Genomic DNA, 16,779 nt, shown 5'->3' with positions numbered 1-16,779 from the left:
AACGAGCTTAGAGTATTCCCAACGCTGTGCACTGCCTACATGGGTAGGCACCTAGCCAACAGGATCACTAAAGAGCAGACTTTAGCTAATGACAGATTAATGCCAATTTAGTCAGCATAATGCCTCCTATTGCTAAAGCTTTTCCATTGCAGCAGCACTTGTAAAGTCCCCAAGAAATCCCTCTAGCTTTGCATACAGCAACTTTGACCAAAGGATAAACTTCCACAGCAGCAAATTTCAGTACTCCTGCATCTAGGCGAAAAGATAAACATTCAACATTTCTCTCAAGAGCTGATCTTTTTTTTTGTTTTAATTTTTATATATATAAATATACCATCATAATGCGTACCATTTCCTTGTTTCAGTACAGATTTTTTGAACTTTACTAAAATAAATGAAATATAAATGCTACAATTTTATGTTTAAAACAAGTTTTGATGACAGCCTTCCCCTAAGAGCAGGCCCAGAAACTCCGTTAGCTATGTGGAGAGAGACAAAACACTCCCAAAACTTCATACTATGCAAGAGCATTGAGAACTGCAGATGTGCCTCAGCTGGAGCTGCTTGCAGGTGTCCACAAGTTCCTCTCGTGAGAGTCTACTCTCCTTAGTAGAAACTGCTTTATTACTAACTTGAGAATTTCACATTCAACGTATATCTCCCTTAAATTCATTGTCAAGACCCAGTTTTCCGCATCTGTGTCTGCCTTTGCTGATCCCAAGCAGCAAGGTGTATTGTCAGTTGTGGATTTGGGGATCAGGATTGCAAATTGCTCAGTTCTCAGATAAAGCCATGTGAAATCGACCACTCTAAACCTAGCAAAAAATGTCGACCTTCTTTTTTTCCCGTCTCCTTCACAGCCTGGAAAATGTTCACAGCATTGAAACAATGAGGCATAGGAGCAGGGGTGCTGACAATACACCCCCCACACTTTTTGCACTTCGTACTTCCTTTGACCCGAACTGGTCAAATCCCTTCGCAATCCCTTTGGTTCAACCTCTGCAATACTTTCAGGTCCTGCGGGTGAATACTTAGCTACTAAAGCAGCAATCTAAAACCTGTCAGCGTGTCTTGCTGCCAAGGGCTTTGATATTGGTTTACTCCTTTTCATCACGTATTTTCCAAAACAGACGTATTAAAACGAAGAAACAAAATGAAGTAGTTAAAACAATGATAACACTACAATATCTGTTTAAAACAGTACTGCCCGTGCTCTGGACAAATTGTTAAGAGCAATTCAGCATTCTTATAATTAATCCACAACAAAAGAAGCTATAAGATGCCACGAATGAAGGCATAATTGGCCGTACAGAGGCAACACTACCATGAATGTTGTTTGGCAAGGGAAAAAAAAAAAAGGAGATACATAATTCATCCAAAGTACAGCTTCAGAACTGCCCAGCACTGCTGGGGTCACACTGCAGGAGGCGGACTATGGATGGATCGCTCTTGGCGCCTCGGATGAACTCCTCCAGAGAGAGCTTTCCTAGAAAAGAAACAGGTTTGCTTAGTGCATGCGGTGGGTTGCAGCACACCTGCCGAGCCTGTGACAAGCACTGTGGAAGGAAGCTGGGGAAGCCCAAGGAAAATTCCCGTGAGAGAAATCCCACAAGGCAAAGTGCCGCCTGCCTGCACCCTGCTGGATGTGGGTGATGGTGGCTTTGCCTGGGCAACTGAAGGAGGAGTGAAGGGTTTGAAGGGTTGCCCCGTGTGGGCAGGACACCCCAGCCACCCAGCCCGGGGGCACAGGCAGCTGCCCAGGCATCTGGAGAGTGCCTACCATCACGGTTGGTGTCCATCTGGCGGAAGATCTTCTCTGTCCTCTTCTCTGGTGTTGACTCATCTTCTGGCATCTTCATTACAGAAGAAACCATCTTATAGATTGCCTGCGTTACATGACAGGAGCAAAGAGCTGGTAAGAAACACATTATCTTAATGCAGGGGTATGATTATCTCCTGGTGACAGAAACAGGCAGAAAATATCCCAGGAACATTGGCTGGGACCTGCTGTCTGGATGGTGAAGGGAGTCAGGTGGTATTAGTACATGCAGCTGCCTTTTTCAGTGGGACGCTCATTTATGAACTACTGGGTTTCCTTCTTTAGTCACGGTCAAACACAATCTGGGTTTGGACTGAGATTACATTTTTCCTTACTAAAACAGTCTTCAGATGAATTTATCACTTGGTACAGCATGTTAGGCTCTGTCAGCTCCCAGTACCTGAGAGAACATTAAGATCACTGAGGTCTTGTCCCACACTGTGGAGGGTCTCTGTGCTATGGCCACCCAGGCTCAATCCTCACCACCCCCGGCTCCTCATCCCGCCTTTGTTTTCACCCCCCAACTCCTTTCTCTCCCCCCTCAGTCTGCACCCTGCCCATGGGCAGGGCAGTGACTCACTCCCTGCATTTGCTGTGTCTCATAGATAATGAAGACTTGACCAGCAAGTCTTGGGGAACACAGCTCAAAAACAAGTTCACATTTGGTTCCACAGAGAGCAGATGTTCTGGCCCCACCTGGCACCAGTGCCACCCATAGCTATTCTCTGCACATACAAATCTACTAGTCACATATGGTACTAGCCACCCCTAAAAGAGAGGTAATGTTATTTCTGAAACGAGGATGAGTAATTCTTTCTGAACTGGTTATCCAAAAGTTGGCTGCCAACGTGAGCGTGCAGTACCAGCAAACAAGTGTTTTTTGCATTAGATGCCATTTCGGTGACACACAGCAGGGAAAACAGCAGCAGCCAGATGGGTCCAGGGTGGTGTCCTCAGGGCAGCCTCTCACCCATTTGGAAAGGCAGCACGTCTCAGCCCAAAGCAGCACTGCCCTGGCCTGACCAGCTCCTTCTGCTTCCCGTTGCACTGCACTAGGCAGCTGCTTTGCCCTCCAGGTCTCATCTGTAGATGTGTATCGCTTTCTTCCACAGATTCAAATTCTCATTTCCCCCCACAACACAGTGTCTGCAGTGGCCTGTTGATAAACTAGTGCAGATGTGATTGCTTTAGATATTTGTTCTCTGTTTCCTCCTCCTCTGGGAGGGAGGTCCTTGGTTCAAGCCCAAGATCGCTCACTGGATCTCCTCTTTCCCCTTTTCCCATTCGTGAAGGTACTCTGCCTAGCATGCTCCCATCATCTGGCCCAGGATCCCCAAGGGCTGGCTCCAGGAACATAACCTCCAGCTTCAACAGCTGGAGGATGTTGCTAAGCAGCACAGACATTTTATACTCAGACTAGGGAGCACACACTTCCCTGGCCATCCTGTTGGCTTCTCTTCTGTCAGCTGCTCACCTTTCACTGGCCTTTAAATAACTTAAAACAGTTAAATCCTGAGAATGGCATTTGTCTGTTTAATTAATTATTCATCGCTTATGCTTAGCAGAATCAAACATCTGCTCCTTCAGTTATGTCACCAACACCGTGGCCATGGATTTCGTGGTCTGTCCTCCAGTAATTCTGTAACGCTGGCTATGGTCCTGAGCACAGGAACAGAGGAGAACATTTCAGCATGAAGACCTGCTAGCTGAAAGCAAAAGTGGTGAGCACCTTTTAAATTGTCACCATCATCATCACCATCATCATCATCATTTGCACTGTGGGAGAGCCCAAAGGCTCCCAAGAGAATTAGGGTGCCAGGCTATTGGGAGAGCAAGATGCTGTCCACACAACCATGATCATCGGATAAACAGGAGAACAGAAGAAAGGATGAACGTGCAAGCTCATGAACATACGGATGTAGGAGCTGGGGAAGGAGGCAATAGCAGAAGAAAGAAAAGGAGAGGGTGGACAGCATGAATTTACATCTTCCTCATCCTCATCAGCATGCAAAGCTTGCAGGGGTCAGAGCAGAGATGAGGCTTATAAATCTGCCAATGTTTAAGCATCTTAGCTGTCTGGCTTTTGTCTGGGCTAGGAAGAGAGGTGGAGAGGTCATTCCCTCACTCTGGGTGAGAGGACGGCAAAGCAGAGAATCTGTATTGAAAGTGTGGGAGGAATCTTCTGGACCTCGAGTGCAGGCATGTTTACCCTGATCAAAGTAACCATAGTAAGAATATGCAGATTTTATAGGAAAAAAAAAAAGGAAGAAAAAAGAAAGCACTTCAGGATGACTTCATCCTGCAGGGTCCTTTCCACAGAGGCGTGTGAAGGGAATAACAGATGAGATATTCTAGGAAAGCCAGATGGGAATAACATAGTAAGCGTTCATTTCATGCTGAAAATGGTTACTCTGGACAAATTCTTATGTCCTTACTCAGAAGTTCAGTGGGAAGTTTTCCCAAAGTAAAAGAGAGCTGAAGCTGATTAAGAATCTTGAGTCTTGCCCCATATTAATTCAATGCAGCTACACAGAGCTCTTCATTGTGTGTTTGAAAGAGCAAGCTTTGAAAAGAAGCTGGTTTCATGCGATAATTATGTGGAACTGGGCTGTGCTAATCCTGGGCTGTAACCTGGGACCAAAAGGCTGCAGGGACTCCGCTCCACATGGAGTGTGACCCCTCGGCCTTGCAGCACTTGGGCTGAAAGCCAGCAGTGGCATTTAGCAGGAGTAGGTTTGGAGGTGGTCATCTCTCAGCAGCCACCTGAGTCAGGGCAGCTTTCACAGGTGGATTTCTGTCAGGAGGGGTCCTTACAGCTACCTGGAGCTCCTGAAGAACACAAGAAATTGTGCCTCCATAGCCCAGTATGCATCACTGGAGCGAGCACAGGCTCCAGCTTCACCTGAACTACCTGGTTCCCTGTGAGTTCTCCCCTTTGATTTTCTACCTGCCAGTGGATGAGTGACAATGGGTGATTTAGTGCAAATCTCACCCCTCTGCTCCTTTGCAAACATGTTTTGCTCCCAGTTGCTGGCTGCCACTGCTGCACCCGGGCCAGAAACCTTGGTGGGAGCTGCACTTTCCTGCTATACTTGGCAAAGCGTCAAAGAGCTCCTTACAGTGATGGCAGCAATGACTCCACAAGTTTTCCGTCAATTCTTTTTACTCCATTTAAATACATTTTGACAGCTAAAAGTCTCATGAAGTGAATAATCAGTCTGAAAAAATTGCTTTCCTCTCAATCTCACTGGGATTTTTGATACTGTCTTTATTGAGGGCCTTATCGGCTTCTGCTTCTTCCCATATCAGCTTCCGTTTCTTCCTGGCTCACAAATAAGCTAGCCAAGCAAGTGAAATGTGTGAGCTCTGCCTGTATTAAACTGAAAGTGTTATTCTTGTCTCTCAGCTCAGTGTTCTTAAGATGCCTTATGACTCCACACGGTGAAAAAATGTACCCTTAGAACACGGTTTTGAACTCTTTATTTTAAGAGACTCTGACCGAATACGTCCCATTTAAGCAAAGGGAACTAACACAGATCTTCTAGCTGGTTTGCAGCTATTTTCGAGTGGACTGGGTGGTTTAGATTATGGATAAACATATGGGAGACATGAAAAGCAATTCTAGAGCAGGAGAGTCTGAGAGGATCTGTGGTGAGCATTTGCAGATGTGCTGTGCCTGGTAGGTGTAGCAGCATCCCATGGACTTTCTTTTGTTAGGCTCTGCAATCATCAGCCCACCACTAAAGTCCCTCAAGCTATGTGATCCTCTAAACTGTGCAGCCAGCTCCATGCGGATGGCTCATGTGTGTCTCTAAGCAGGGCTTTTGGGAGACTTGTCTAGGGGAAGCTCAGGTTAACAGCACTATGGTAAAGGAAGCTTAAAGGAACAGAGGTGCTTTGCCCTGTAGACGGTCACTTTACAGAGAAAACAGGCTTCAACAAGCTGTTACGGACCATTCACGTTCATCTCCTTGGCAGCTGCTAGGAGAGTTACTAGGGCTCCTGTGGGACAAGAGCCATCTTAACTAGTAGCTGCTGCTGCTACCCCAGTTACCACAAGCACCTTTTTGCAATGTTGAGCAAGAGTGCAAAGCCTGCATTGCCTGCAGCAGTGTTAGATTAGGCCAGAGCACGAGAAAGGAAAAGCAAGTGACCATCAGCATAACAGTGAAAATCACTATGGAGAGAGAACTGTGAAGCACAAAGAAAAGCAGACTGAAAAAGAAGAGGAGCGTGATTCGTCCCTATGTTACTTAAGATACAGTAAGTATTTTCCTGTGAAAGTAGGACTTTCGGATTGATGCTGTTTCTTCTAGCATTGATTTTGATGTATTGTCTCATGCAAAAATCCCAATGAAAGCATAACAAATCCTGCTATATCTATATGCAAACTTATGCTAGATAAGGGATCTGTAATAGGTTCCTCTGAGACATATCAGAGATATAACAGAGTTCTGTTTTTCACTATCAGAAAGAAGATTGTGACAGCTGAGGGCCCTCGGGAAAATGTTCAATACAGCATCCTGACTTCCCATATTAAAAAAAAATCATCTTTTGTAAATGAAAGTGATAGTTGTTAGCTGTTTTTTTGGTAAGTCTAATCACTCTACATCAAAGGAACCTCTCAATAAAGCAAGAAAATGTTCGCATCTACTTCAGTTTCCCCTATCAGCCAAACGTTGCCAGAGACTACACAACAAATCCTACCCCACCGGCAAGAGCTATTGGTGAGGCATGAAATACAGGGAGATCAGTGTGACCGTAAGTAACACGAGGAAGAAAGCAGGGTGAGATCTAGAAGCACGTTACCTCACGGGAGGCTCCATCACAGAAAGGGCAGCTTTCCTGACTGTAAGCCCACATGGTCTATGGTGCCGAAATGCCTGTTGCTGAGGCTTGTTAGGCTGTTTACTTCCGTAATTGATTTTTGTGTGGTCCCTCAAAATGTAGGGTGAGACTATACGAGAAAGATCATAGCTCAGTTGAGTTTCAGGTGTGAAAGGAGGAGAGATCCAAACCCCCCACGAACCGCAATGAGAGGGCTAGAGTGACAGGCTGAGGGCTGTGTGCGGTCAAAGTGTTGCTCTGGGTTGGATGTACAAATTGACAAGATGTCCTCTTACACTCATCCCTAAGGTGCAGTTTCATCTGATGATGGCATCATGGCTGTAAAGGACAATGATGTGATTTAGTACCAACTAAACTATGAATATGAAGATGAGGCAGAGCATTTCAAGCCTCTAAACATGCTGGTGAGCAGATCTGGTGTAACTAGAAAAACCTGCCGGCTTTGCAGGTCCTTGCTTGGCTCACTACAGAGAATTCAGCCACTGATGTTTTTGTTGAATTTGCCGTGGACATATTTGTGCCATTGTTCTCCCTGTTTTTAAGTCTTCTGGTCTGGGGGGTTTGTGCTGCCATTCAGCATTGAGGCCCTCCTGAGCTACTTGACAGCAGTAAGGGGTCCTGTGGTCCCTGGGGGGGGTCTCCTCCTCCTGGGGAGATGGCACTTGCTCGGGTTTAGCTCCTTGTGTTTGCTTTGTACTTTGTCAGTTCTTTTGTGATTTCTCTTTATTTTCTTGTGAGGAGAAACACAGCTAGAAAAACCATGACTGACAGCCTGTTTAACCCTACCCAAGGGAGAGGATGATTTGTAAGGAACAGAGTATCTTCCAGCACAGATATTCCATGGGGTTTGTCATGCCGCAGAGGCAGGGAGGTCTCTGCTCCGAGAGCAATCTTGCTCTTTGACTCAGACACAGGAACACAAAACAGAGTAAGTGAAAGCCGACACCACAGCCCTACATTCCCAGCTGAGCTTTGTATCTGGTTTTGCTGAAGCAGCGCAAGTGCTGGTGTTAGCTACTGTTCAGAGGACATGAGAAGAGCCCTAGTAGAAAGTCGAGGATGCTGCATGTTAGGCTGACTCTGTACACAGCAGTTTGCCATCACAGCCTGTAATTTGCATGCATACCTTTCCCTTGATTTCCAACATAAGTATAAATCTGAATAATACAGTACATAGCACTTCAAAATTTCCAGGGAAAGAAAGGATCTTGCTAACAGGCTGCTTTCTTTCTTTTTTTTTTTTTTAAACCAGCACTGAATTAAATAGCTTCAAGCAGTGTAAATATACTACCATATAAAAATGTTTTAAAGCTTTCAGCAGAGTGATGTGCCTCAAGGCTAAAAACATGTTAGAAGAAACCAAAGTGGGAGGTGGGACTCCTACTAACACCACAAGAAAATGCATCCAAAGAAGCTGTGTATGGAACCACTGTCTACCCAGATAAGGTTTATCTATACTGGCAATTTAATATGGAGACAGAGAGTATGATACGAAGTATGCAGACCTCAACGAAATTAGGCAGACACCTTTTAAAATATGTGACCTGGTTCTTCATAGCAGTGTGATTTCAAACTAGATTTGTTTCTCATTGTGGAGGGAGCCTTCCCTCCTTTAAAGTTCACTACCTGGTTGAGCTAAGATACCTACTTGGTTCCACTGTAATAATTGTAATCAAGTTACTGTGATTTCCCAGAGGACAGAATCACATTTATCAGCAGGTTAATTGCCGTGCTCCAGCCCAACAGAACTCCCAAGGGAGAGCTTCCCACAGAGTGAATCCCTCAGGAAAATCTTGAAACGGATATCAAATGCTGCAGTTTGAACTGTGGCATGATCCTTGCCAAATGAAATAATATTTTATATTCAAGCACTTATATAGAGAACCAAGATTATCAAACCCCAAATGCTGCTGAAGTCTTTCATTCAGTGTCTCATTGCAACTTTCTTCATAATTTGCTTGGAAGGAGGGGACCAAGGGGTGCCTCTGAGCAGCACATACCTGCACAATTTCCAGCATCTCTGACTTACTGATGTAGCCATTCCCATCGAGATCGTACATGCTGAATGCCCACTTCAGCTTTTGCTCCAGTTTACCTCTCGATGTTACGCTCAAGGCTATGATGAATTCTCTGAAATCTATTGTTCCATCTCCATTGGCATCAAAAGTGCGGAATACATGTTCCGCAAACTTAGAAGCGTCCCCATAAGGGAAAAAGTTCCCATATATTTTTTTAAACTCCTCCATAGATAAATGTCCACTTGGACAGTCTCTCAAGAAGCCTTTGTACCACTCCTGGATCTCGTGTTCTGTAAAGTCTGTACTTTCTAGCAAATCTTGCATGACCTCAGGGCGTAGTTTGCTGTTTTGCTTTCCCATATTGGTGTCAAAATAATACCTGCAAAGGAAAAACACATATGCATTATTATTATTAATTATTAATTACTATTAGCTTGGAGTCTGTAGTAGAACAGTATGCTGGATTCTGAATTTTCTGGTGACAGTGCACTCTTGGGAATCAATGGAAACTTTGGGCAGTGTCCACTACTAGCAGTACACTCTGAAAAAATTAACTAGCCCAATCTACATGTTGATTACATTGTCTTTTCACAGTCCGGAGAACTGCATTTACATTGAATTTATTGCCATCCTACTTTGCCTTTGAAATCACAAGGTAAGCAATGGATCTTCCAAAGGGTAGGAGCCAGGTAGCTGTGTGTTGCAGCACAGCCTCCATCCCAGCCACTCAGCTGTCCCCAGGACCTGATCTGAAAGAGATACATGTTTTTGTACCTCTGGTGGAAACCAGTTTGCTAGAAAGGGCTATGTTCACTTGGTCTTGCTCCAAAATGGAATCAAAATGCATCTGCAATGTACACTGAAACCAGGAGCTCCATAGCTCTTCTAGATATATCTTTACAGCCAGAAGCAGAGTTAACCCTGCAGCTGTGTCTCTTGTTTGCACAGACCAATTCCCATTTTAGTACAAAATGTAGATAAAATCTGAAAAGATTTTATCAATGGTGGATTCCCCCACCCTAAACTATTACTGTGTTCTCCTTGTAGCCAGAAATTGGATCTATTACTAAGTAATAGTAATCTGGGTGGTCACAGCTCTTTGAAAAAAACTTCTTAAAAAAAAGCAAAGAAGGAGAAACAAAGTATGCAGACAACAAAACTGGAAATTAATTTCCCTTAAATAAGGGATTTCCCATTAAGAAATATTATTGGATATAGCTTCTGTTAAATCACCTTAATTATACTTCATTTAAGACAAGTTGTTACATATCACATTGCGCAGCAGATTTGCTAATGCCTGCTGCTCTTTGGGTTTTAGGTTTTGGAGCCTGAGTGTGTTGTCTCCAGAAAGGCAACATCATCAGTTTTACTGGAAGCTTAGCATTATACCTGGATTGTGGGAAGCTATTCTCTATCGACAGAAACCTGCCTGAGAATTTGACATGTGAATGACAGTCACAACTAAAATCCTACGTATGGATAACTTAAATAGAATGCAAAATAATTTATACAGGCCTTCCACACTGTTGTCAGAATGGACATAGATATGGATTTATGAACAATGTCTGGAGTGGCTAATGAGCATTCAATAAAATGTCCTTTCTAGATCAAGGTAATACTTAAAAAATGAGGAGTATTTCAGTATCATTACATGTCAGAAGCAGCTAGTGACTGTCTCTTCTACTTGTCACTGGAAAGATGAAATTGAAGCTCCCCAGGTTTGATAATAATTGTTTCCTGTGGTGAGAAGTTCCCCTTCACCCCAAGGTGAAATTGAACTCTCCAAGGCAGCTAGAGGATGGACTGTTTAATCTCCTGTGTTCTTGGTCCAGAATGATCAAACCCATTTATTTCTCAAGGATAAAATGTTGGGATCCATCCTAGATCCATCTGTGTCTCCACAGGATCCACTGATGGTTGTCTAGTAACTAGATATCTGGTCTAAACCTGCTGCCTGCACAGTCGATGGAGAATAGGCTCTCCTGTTCAGAGAGAGGAGGCTGAAAGGGGTGAGGAGTCCTGTCCGATGGCAGCCTCTCCATCTCCTGACCATTTCAGGGCCCTGGGTGACTACTTTGATCCAAATGATACTTTTTTCTCCACAGCGTCTCCAAAACGCTTGGAAAGCAGAAGATGCCATCACAAAGGTAATTTTTTTTTCTATTGAATTTCCTCCTTTCATCCTGATCAAAACACTGTACAGTAATCCAAGCTCTTAATACCCTGAAAATAGCAAAACAGTCCATGGTTTATAGGCCTGATCTAACAGCTGCCGAGGCAGCTGAAGGTTGCGTTGCCTTCAGCGGGTGTTGGATGGCTTCCATAATAAACAACCTGGGAATTAGCTGAGTGAACAGATTACATTAGGGCAGCCAAATGGGTTTATGTCAGGCAAAACAACACAAGTAGGGTCTGCCAGCAGGATGGAAAAGCAACTGGAGAAGTGAAGTGGCCAGGCTTAGTTTAGAGCGGCACCAGTTTAATAAAAAAAAACCACAGTAAAATCCCCAGAGTAGGTAGTAGCTACCCACACCCACTGTCGGCAGCTACTCCACAGCCCCAGAGGCTGCACGCTTTTCAGACCACAAAAGCAGAAAGGGAAGATCTCTGACTAATGTGCAAGCCAGCTGTGGTAGGGGAGAGCTAACATTAGCAATATAATCCCCTGTTGCTTTTTAATATCTCAAAGATTTGAAAACACAAAACTCGCACGCTTCCAGTCCAGACTCTTTTGAAAAACAAAAGTGAGGTAACATGCATGCAGTGGCCTTCAAGAGGCAGCCAGTGAGAACGCATTTCAGTCCAAAAAATGATGCCTTAAGAGCTGCACATGGCTGCAGGTGCAATGTATTTTTACCAAATAATAAAAGATACAGAATAGCAGAATGCACTGCATTGATAGGAGCAAAATATCAAAATCAGAAAAATCTGTGTTGTCCAGGCGGAAAGGGAGAGCTAACCATATGTGACCTGCAGTAAGGGGTTCAAATTCACAGCTGCTATGATGCCAGGCAATGCAGTCAAAACCAGTAGGATTATTTCTGAGTCTAATTGTGATGAATTTGTATATGTGCTTTGCCCTACAGATTGTTCCTTACTAATAGGTGGTGTTTTAGAAACCATAACAATGGGGTTTACTGTGCCCATTCTATCAACAGCAGATCAAAATGTTTTTGCAGTCCAAGTACAAAAAATCCTTGAAGACACTTGAAGATCCTTATAATCACTTCACGGCGCTGACTGCCTCTTCAGGATAGATTAGATTATGAGCAGTATACAGTGGGCTAAGAGAATGTCAGCTAACAATGGTAGCAATAAATGCACAGAATGAAATAAAATTTGATCTGATTTAGGCATTTTTTTTCCACACTTTATCACCTCTGCAGATCTTTCAAATTTCTAATAAATGTTTAAACTTTAAAAATAGAGCAAGTAAACAGTGAACGGCAAATGCAGTGGCAAAGTAAAATATTGACTATACCAAAAAATGGATGCTGTAGGTATACAAAACAAAGACAAATTAAGTATTTAATGATTATGTTTAATTACATTTCTACAACTTTTCCAACAGTGGTGCCAGACATAACGTATATGAATGAGTCCCGATATGGGACAACATAACACACAAAAATATCAGCATCTTAATTCTGAAGGCAATATTGTTTGTTAAAAGAATGTGATGTACTTATGGCTTGAAGGGTTGATACAGTTTCAGCCAACAACTACAGAAGATCAGAAAGGAAAACATCACTGCTGTGTGGTTGCTATGGAAAGAATCTCTGTTCACTCATTTCTGCAGGAAATGTCACAGGCTCTGCTCCACAAAGCAAATACCTAAGAGCTTGCTCTAATCAGGTCTAGGTGTGGAGTTTTTAAGACGAGACTGAAGACGGAGCTGTTTCACAGACGACAGGCTGTGACAATTCAGCATCTAAGAGAATAAATAAATGAAGTACCAACTGACACCGTACTGACTGGCTTTCCCTGCAGTGCAGCGTATTGTGTGCAGACAAGACAACGATGCTGTTACAGTCGTCTTCTCAAACAGGGAGAACTAACTGGACAGGAAAGCCATGAACACTTATTCTGTCACGTGGCTCTTGTCAGCGGTTAGCAAGAGCATGCTGACCATCAGCTGACCATCACTGTGGGAATGCAACGCAAGCTTCTAAACATATTTCCTTAAAATAAATAAAATATATTTTTTTTCTGTTGGGGGTTCACTGCAATAAGCAAGTATCGGCTCTTCAAATTGGACACCTATCGTACAAAGATGAGCTTTTTAAAAATTATTTTACTGATTGAGCTCAGTCTGCCAAAGTCAACATGACATCTTTATTTTGATTCGGGCTTAAGTATGAAGGAAGGTCCGCTGCTGAGAAAGGGGCACTTGTCCAGGGAAGTGTTGCTCTAAAACTGAAGAATTTAGAATATTGGGTACTTTTTAGCTAACAGGGTACAAAGAACCTGAAAGTCTAAGGACAAGTCCTCCCTGATATATTTCCAGTGAGGAAAGCAAGTCAAATCACACCATAGGCTACAGAGACTAACTGTAAAAATGAAAGAAACAATGAAAACTCCATTTTGTGATTTCAGTGGTATTCCACAATTTAAAAGTAGAAAGCACGAGATAACAAAGCATGAGCTTTAGGGAACAGTCTTTCAGTGGCAGAGAGATAACACTGGACAATGTAGGAAGCCTTTTACACAGATGGTTTATACAGTCCTAAAGCCTCAGGATGCACACAGAGGTAATTCTGGGGCATGGGTGGCGAAAATTTTGGTAACACACCACTAAAGTGAAGAGGATGCTTCTCCAGCACAGCTGAGACAGCTAGATGATGGACATATCAGTACCCTTTCACTTGACTAGTAATATGGTTATAATTACTAGTCAGTTCAATTGACTAGTAATATACAGGAAAGGGGAATGAACACCTTGCGGTTGTTTGTCTTCAGAAACTGCTGTTTCTTGTTTTCTTACATGTATGGTCTGATGGCCTCCAAGAAATGATCCACTTATGGTGGCAATCCTGTCTTTAACATTTCTAACATATAGTTTGAGAATTTCCCTGGGACTAGCAGTCATGGGATATCCATCTCTGCCAAGTACCTGACAACCGCTGGAACCAACCAAAGGCTGAGCAGAACAAGAGCATCACTCCGAACCAGTGTTGCTACCTGGCAGCTGTGAGAAAGCAGCACTCCAGCGTGAGTCAGTCCCCTGTGGCAATGCCCTAATGACTTGTCTTTGGCACAAGGGCTTTCTGCACCCTGTGGTTCTCCACTCACCATCACTGCTGTCATTCCTCCTCCAGAGTAACTGTCCAACATCACTGAAAACCTGGACATGTGAAAAGTGAGCTTACATACACCATCTATCTCTCAAGCTGTCTATATCTGAATACAGCAGAGATCTCACCTCCTTTCATGACCTACCTACCAGCAGTCATCTTCCATCACTGCATACCAGCCTCCAGAGTGCAGCATACAGGGCTCCCACAAGCTAAATTCTCCTGCCATCACTCCTTCCAGTTACTTCTCTGCCTGTTCACTGTGCAAACACCCCTCTGTCACAAGGTCAAAGAAGGGATGCTGCTCTGTCCTGCTTGACCAAATCTCTGGTTGACCAAACTTTGAAGCATGACATCCCCTTACTCTATTAGAAGAGGGGGATATCAGGGGGAGACTGCAGTGCATCTCAGAGCATGGGACTTTGGCTGGGGATGTGTCCCCAGGGCTTCCAGGCCAAAATTTTGCCCTGTTCTCAACACTTCAGAGAGTTACAGCTACTCTCTTCCTTCTCCTCTGCCATTGCTTGGTGAATCTTCAGGTATCAAATAGCAGTTCATGAATTACAGCACGTGGCAGTCTCTGCAAATTCTGCTGTAATTTGTGATCCAAGGTACGCACAGTTCCAGATGCACCTCTTGTTCCTCTTTGTCCGCTCCATTTCAGAATGGAGAAGGTATGTGCATTTACAACAGTCAAGGCCTTGGTGAACACGTTCTGTTATAAACTCCAAGTTTCCTTCAGAAGGTCAGTTATTCCTTCAGGCTGTAATACTGCTAACTGCTGTACAAGCCATGTAATGAGATTGTTCAAAGCAGCAGCTATCTCAAATGACACATTCCTTTCCCACTGTGTATGCCGTTCCCCTGACGGATGGCTGGAACTTGACAACCAACGTTGCCATGGCCTGCTCATGAATGCAAACCCAACAGTAAATGTGGGCAATGCGCTGTCTGTCACCTTGCAGCTCTCCAGTGAGACTCAGGTGAGCAAGGCAGGAGCATGTGTTCGGTGATCTCTGCCATGCCCTAGCAGCAGGAAACCCTGAAACTGTCCAGTGAGCTCCAGACAAGCAGATCGGGCAGAGTGCTCTTCTTTCGCATTGCTCTTGTTTTCCCCTTCTGATTTTCACAACCTCAAAGCCTCCTCCAGTGCTGCTCCCCACTTTCCCATTGGAAATTTCAGTGCCAGTGCAGGATCCCACTCATGGGACACAGTGCTTTTAGTTACAGCAGCAGCAGTGCTGGGAAGAATAACTTCCTGGATTTTAGCCTCCTGCCGTGAAGCACAAGTGCTACCTGGTCAAGACATTTTTAATTCTTGGTCCCACAGAATACTATCCCACAGGTTCTTGGATGCAGCCACTTTGTTTCTTTCCGGCCCTTTCTAGTTTGTCTTCACTCGTTCATTTTAGCAACCAGTATAGCAATGCTTGCCAAGAAAGGCTTTTGTTTAATTTTTTTTTAAAAAAAGCATCTTGGAACATACTTTTGAAAGAAAACCAAACTCATTAAAAATCACAGAGGGACTTAACAAAAACAGAATAAATACATGCAGAGTAAATTTTTGAGCCTTGCCATTGCAAATTTATCTGCTTACATTGTCAAACAGGAAAAAGTGGATAAAATTCATAAGCAGGATTCATTAAAGAATTCTAACATTCTTTTATCAATATTCACAAGGAATGGCAGTAAACAGATTTGCAGTGCAGTATAACAAGCACCCAATGCCTGAAACGCATACTCTGGAGTAAAACTTACGGCTAAAACTATAGCTGACAGTAAAGAACAGGAAGGAAGAGTAATGAAGAAATGAAGAGGAAAAAAGCAGAGGAAAAGTTGTGGGTGGGATTATCATTCAGTATTTATGCTTTATTTGTCAATAGAAGAAAGGGGACACACGTTGTTCAGTTACCCATTGATTCTTCATAACCTGTTAGTCACAGTAAATTTCACTCATTTTATAATAGGAGCTTAGTCTGATTCCAGGATCCTGACGTTATCGCTGCTGCAAGTTGCTGTTTTGTTTTGTGCCACCTTCCTGTTCCTCCGTAGGGAACCTTTCCCTATGAAAGGTGTCCCTAATCGTTTCTTTGACAGTCCTTGTTCTGCGCTTTCCTGCCACAGCCCCTGGGAGAAACTCAAGACAAGACATAAAAGGAAAACCTTTATCACTCTGTGTTTCTGTTGAGGTGGGCAGTCCAAGCAGAAGCAGCTGCGCAGAGTTCACGTGGTTCAAACTTGGAGACACTTACAGATATCGGACTTCAAAAGCTCAGGCCTTCAGATTTGCCCTGGCGGAGAAATGTTACAGCTGCTCCACGTTGTCTCCTGTTTATCATAATTCCTTTGTGCATTTTAGCAATGAGGGCTGGCGTGGGGGTGGAGGAATGAGAAGCAGCAGAAAGGCACTGCTCTTTGCTGTCTGTAAATGCTAGTACCTTACTATCAGGGTCTTCAGCATCAGTAGCTTAGTGCTTATCACATTACATTCAGCAATGTCCACGATCTCGGCTGGAATAGTTTTGAGATCAGTTAAGTGGTGTTTCAGCCTCGAGCAGCAAAAAGGATCATGGTCTCACATCCCCTCACCTCTGCATCAGCTTCAGCATCACTGGGGCTTCCAAAGAAGGTCCCTGTTTCCAGAGCATTTCCTGTAAGGCTGAGTGTGTGGTACAAGAAAATTGACTAGGCATGAGTGTTCCTAGTACTGGGAGCTGGGTGAACAAAGCACGTTGAGCAGATTTGCACAGTGTGGCATATTGTGCAGTGACTCCTCTGGCATCCATGGTTGGTCACTCTT

The 16,779-nt window shown here is 43.8% G+C and overlaps 1 protein-coding gene across 1 annotated transcript in view; it reads right to left on the bottom strand.

Moving 5' to 3' along the window:
• Nucleotides 1-974: 974 nt before the first annotated feature.
• NCALD (neurocalcin delta) overlaps nt 975-16,779 on the bottom strand; it is a 50,919-nt gene continuing 35,114 nt past the window's right edge. The window contains exons 2-4 of the mRNA XM_010137536.1: nt 8,668-9,064; nt 1,781-1,886; nt 975-1,486 (exon numbers count right to left, since the gene is read on the bottom strand). Of these exons, the coding sequence (XP_010135838.1) occupies nt 1,389-1,486; nt 1,781-1,886; nt 8,668-9,045 (582 nt within the window). The 5' untranslated portion in view covers nt 9,046-9,064 and the 3' untranslated portion in view covers nt 975-1,388. The remainder of the gene's footprint in view (nt 1,487-1,780; nt 1,887-8,667; nt 9,065-16,779) is intronic.

Source organism: Buceros rhinoceros, unplaced genomic scaffold (assembly GCF_000710305.1).
Source record: "Buceros rhinoceros silvestris isolate BGI_N320 unplaced genomic scaffold, ASM71030v1 scaffold8736, whole genome shotgun sequence".
NCBI classification, from domain to species: domain Eukaryota; kingdom Metazoa; phylum Chordata; class Aves; order Bucerotiformes; family Bucerotidae; genus Buceros; species Buceros rhinoceros.
Note: the sequence above shows the minus strand (reverse complement) of the source record. Positions and strands in the feature narration are given on the sequence as shown.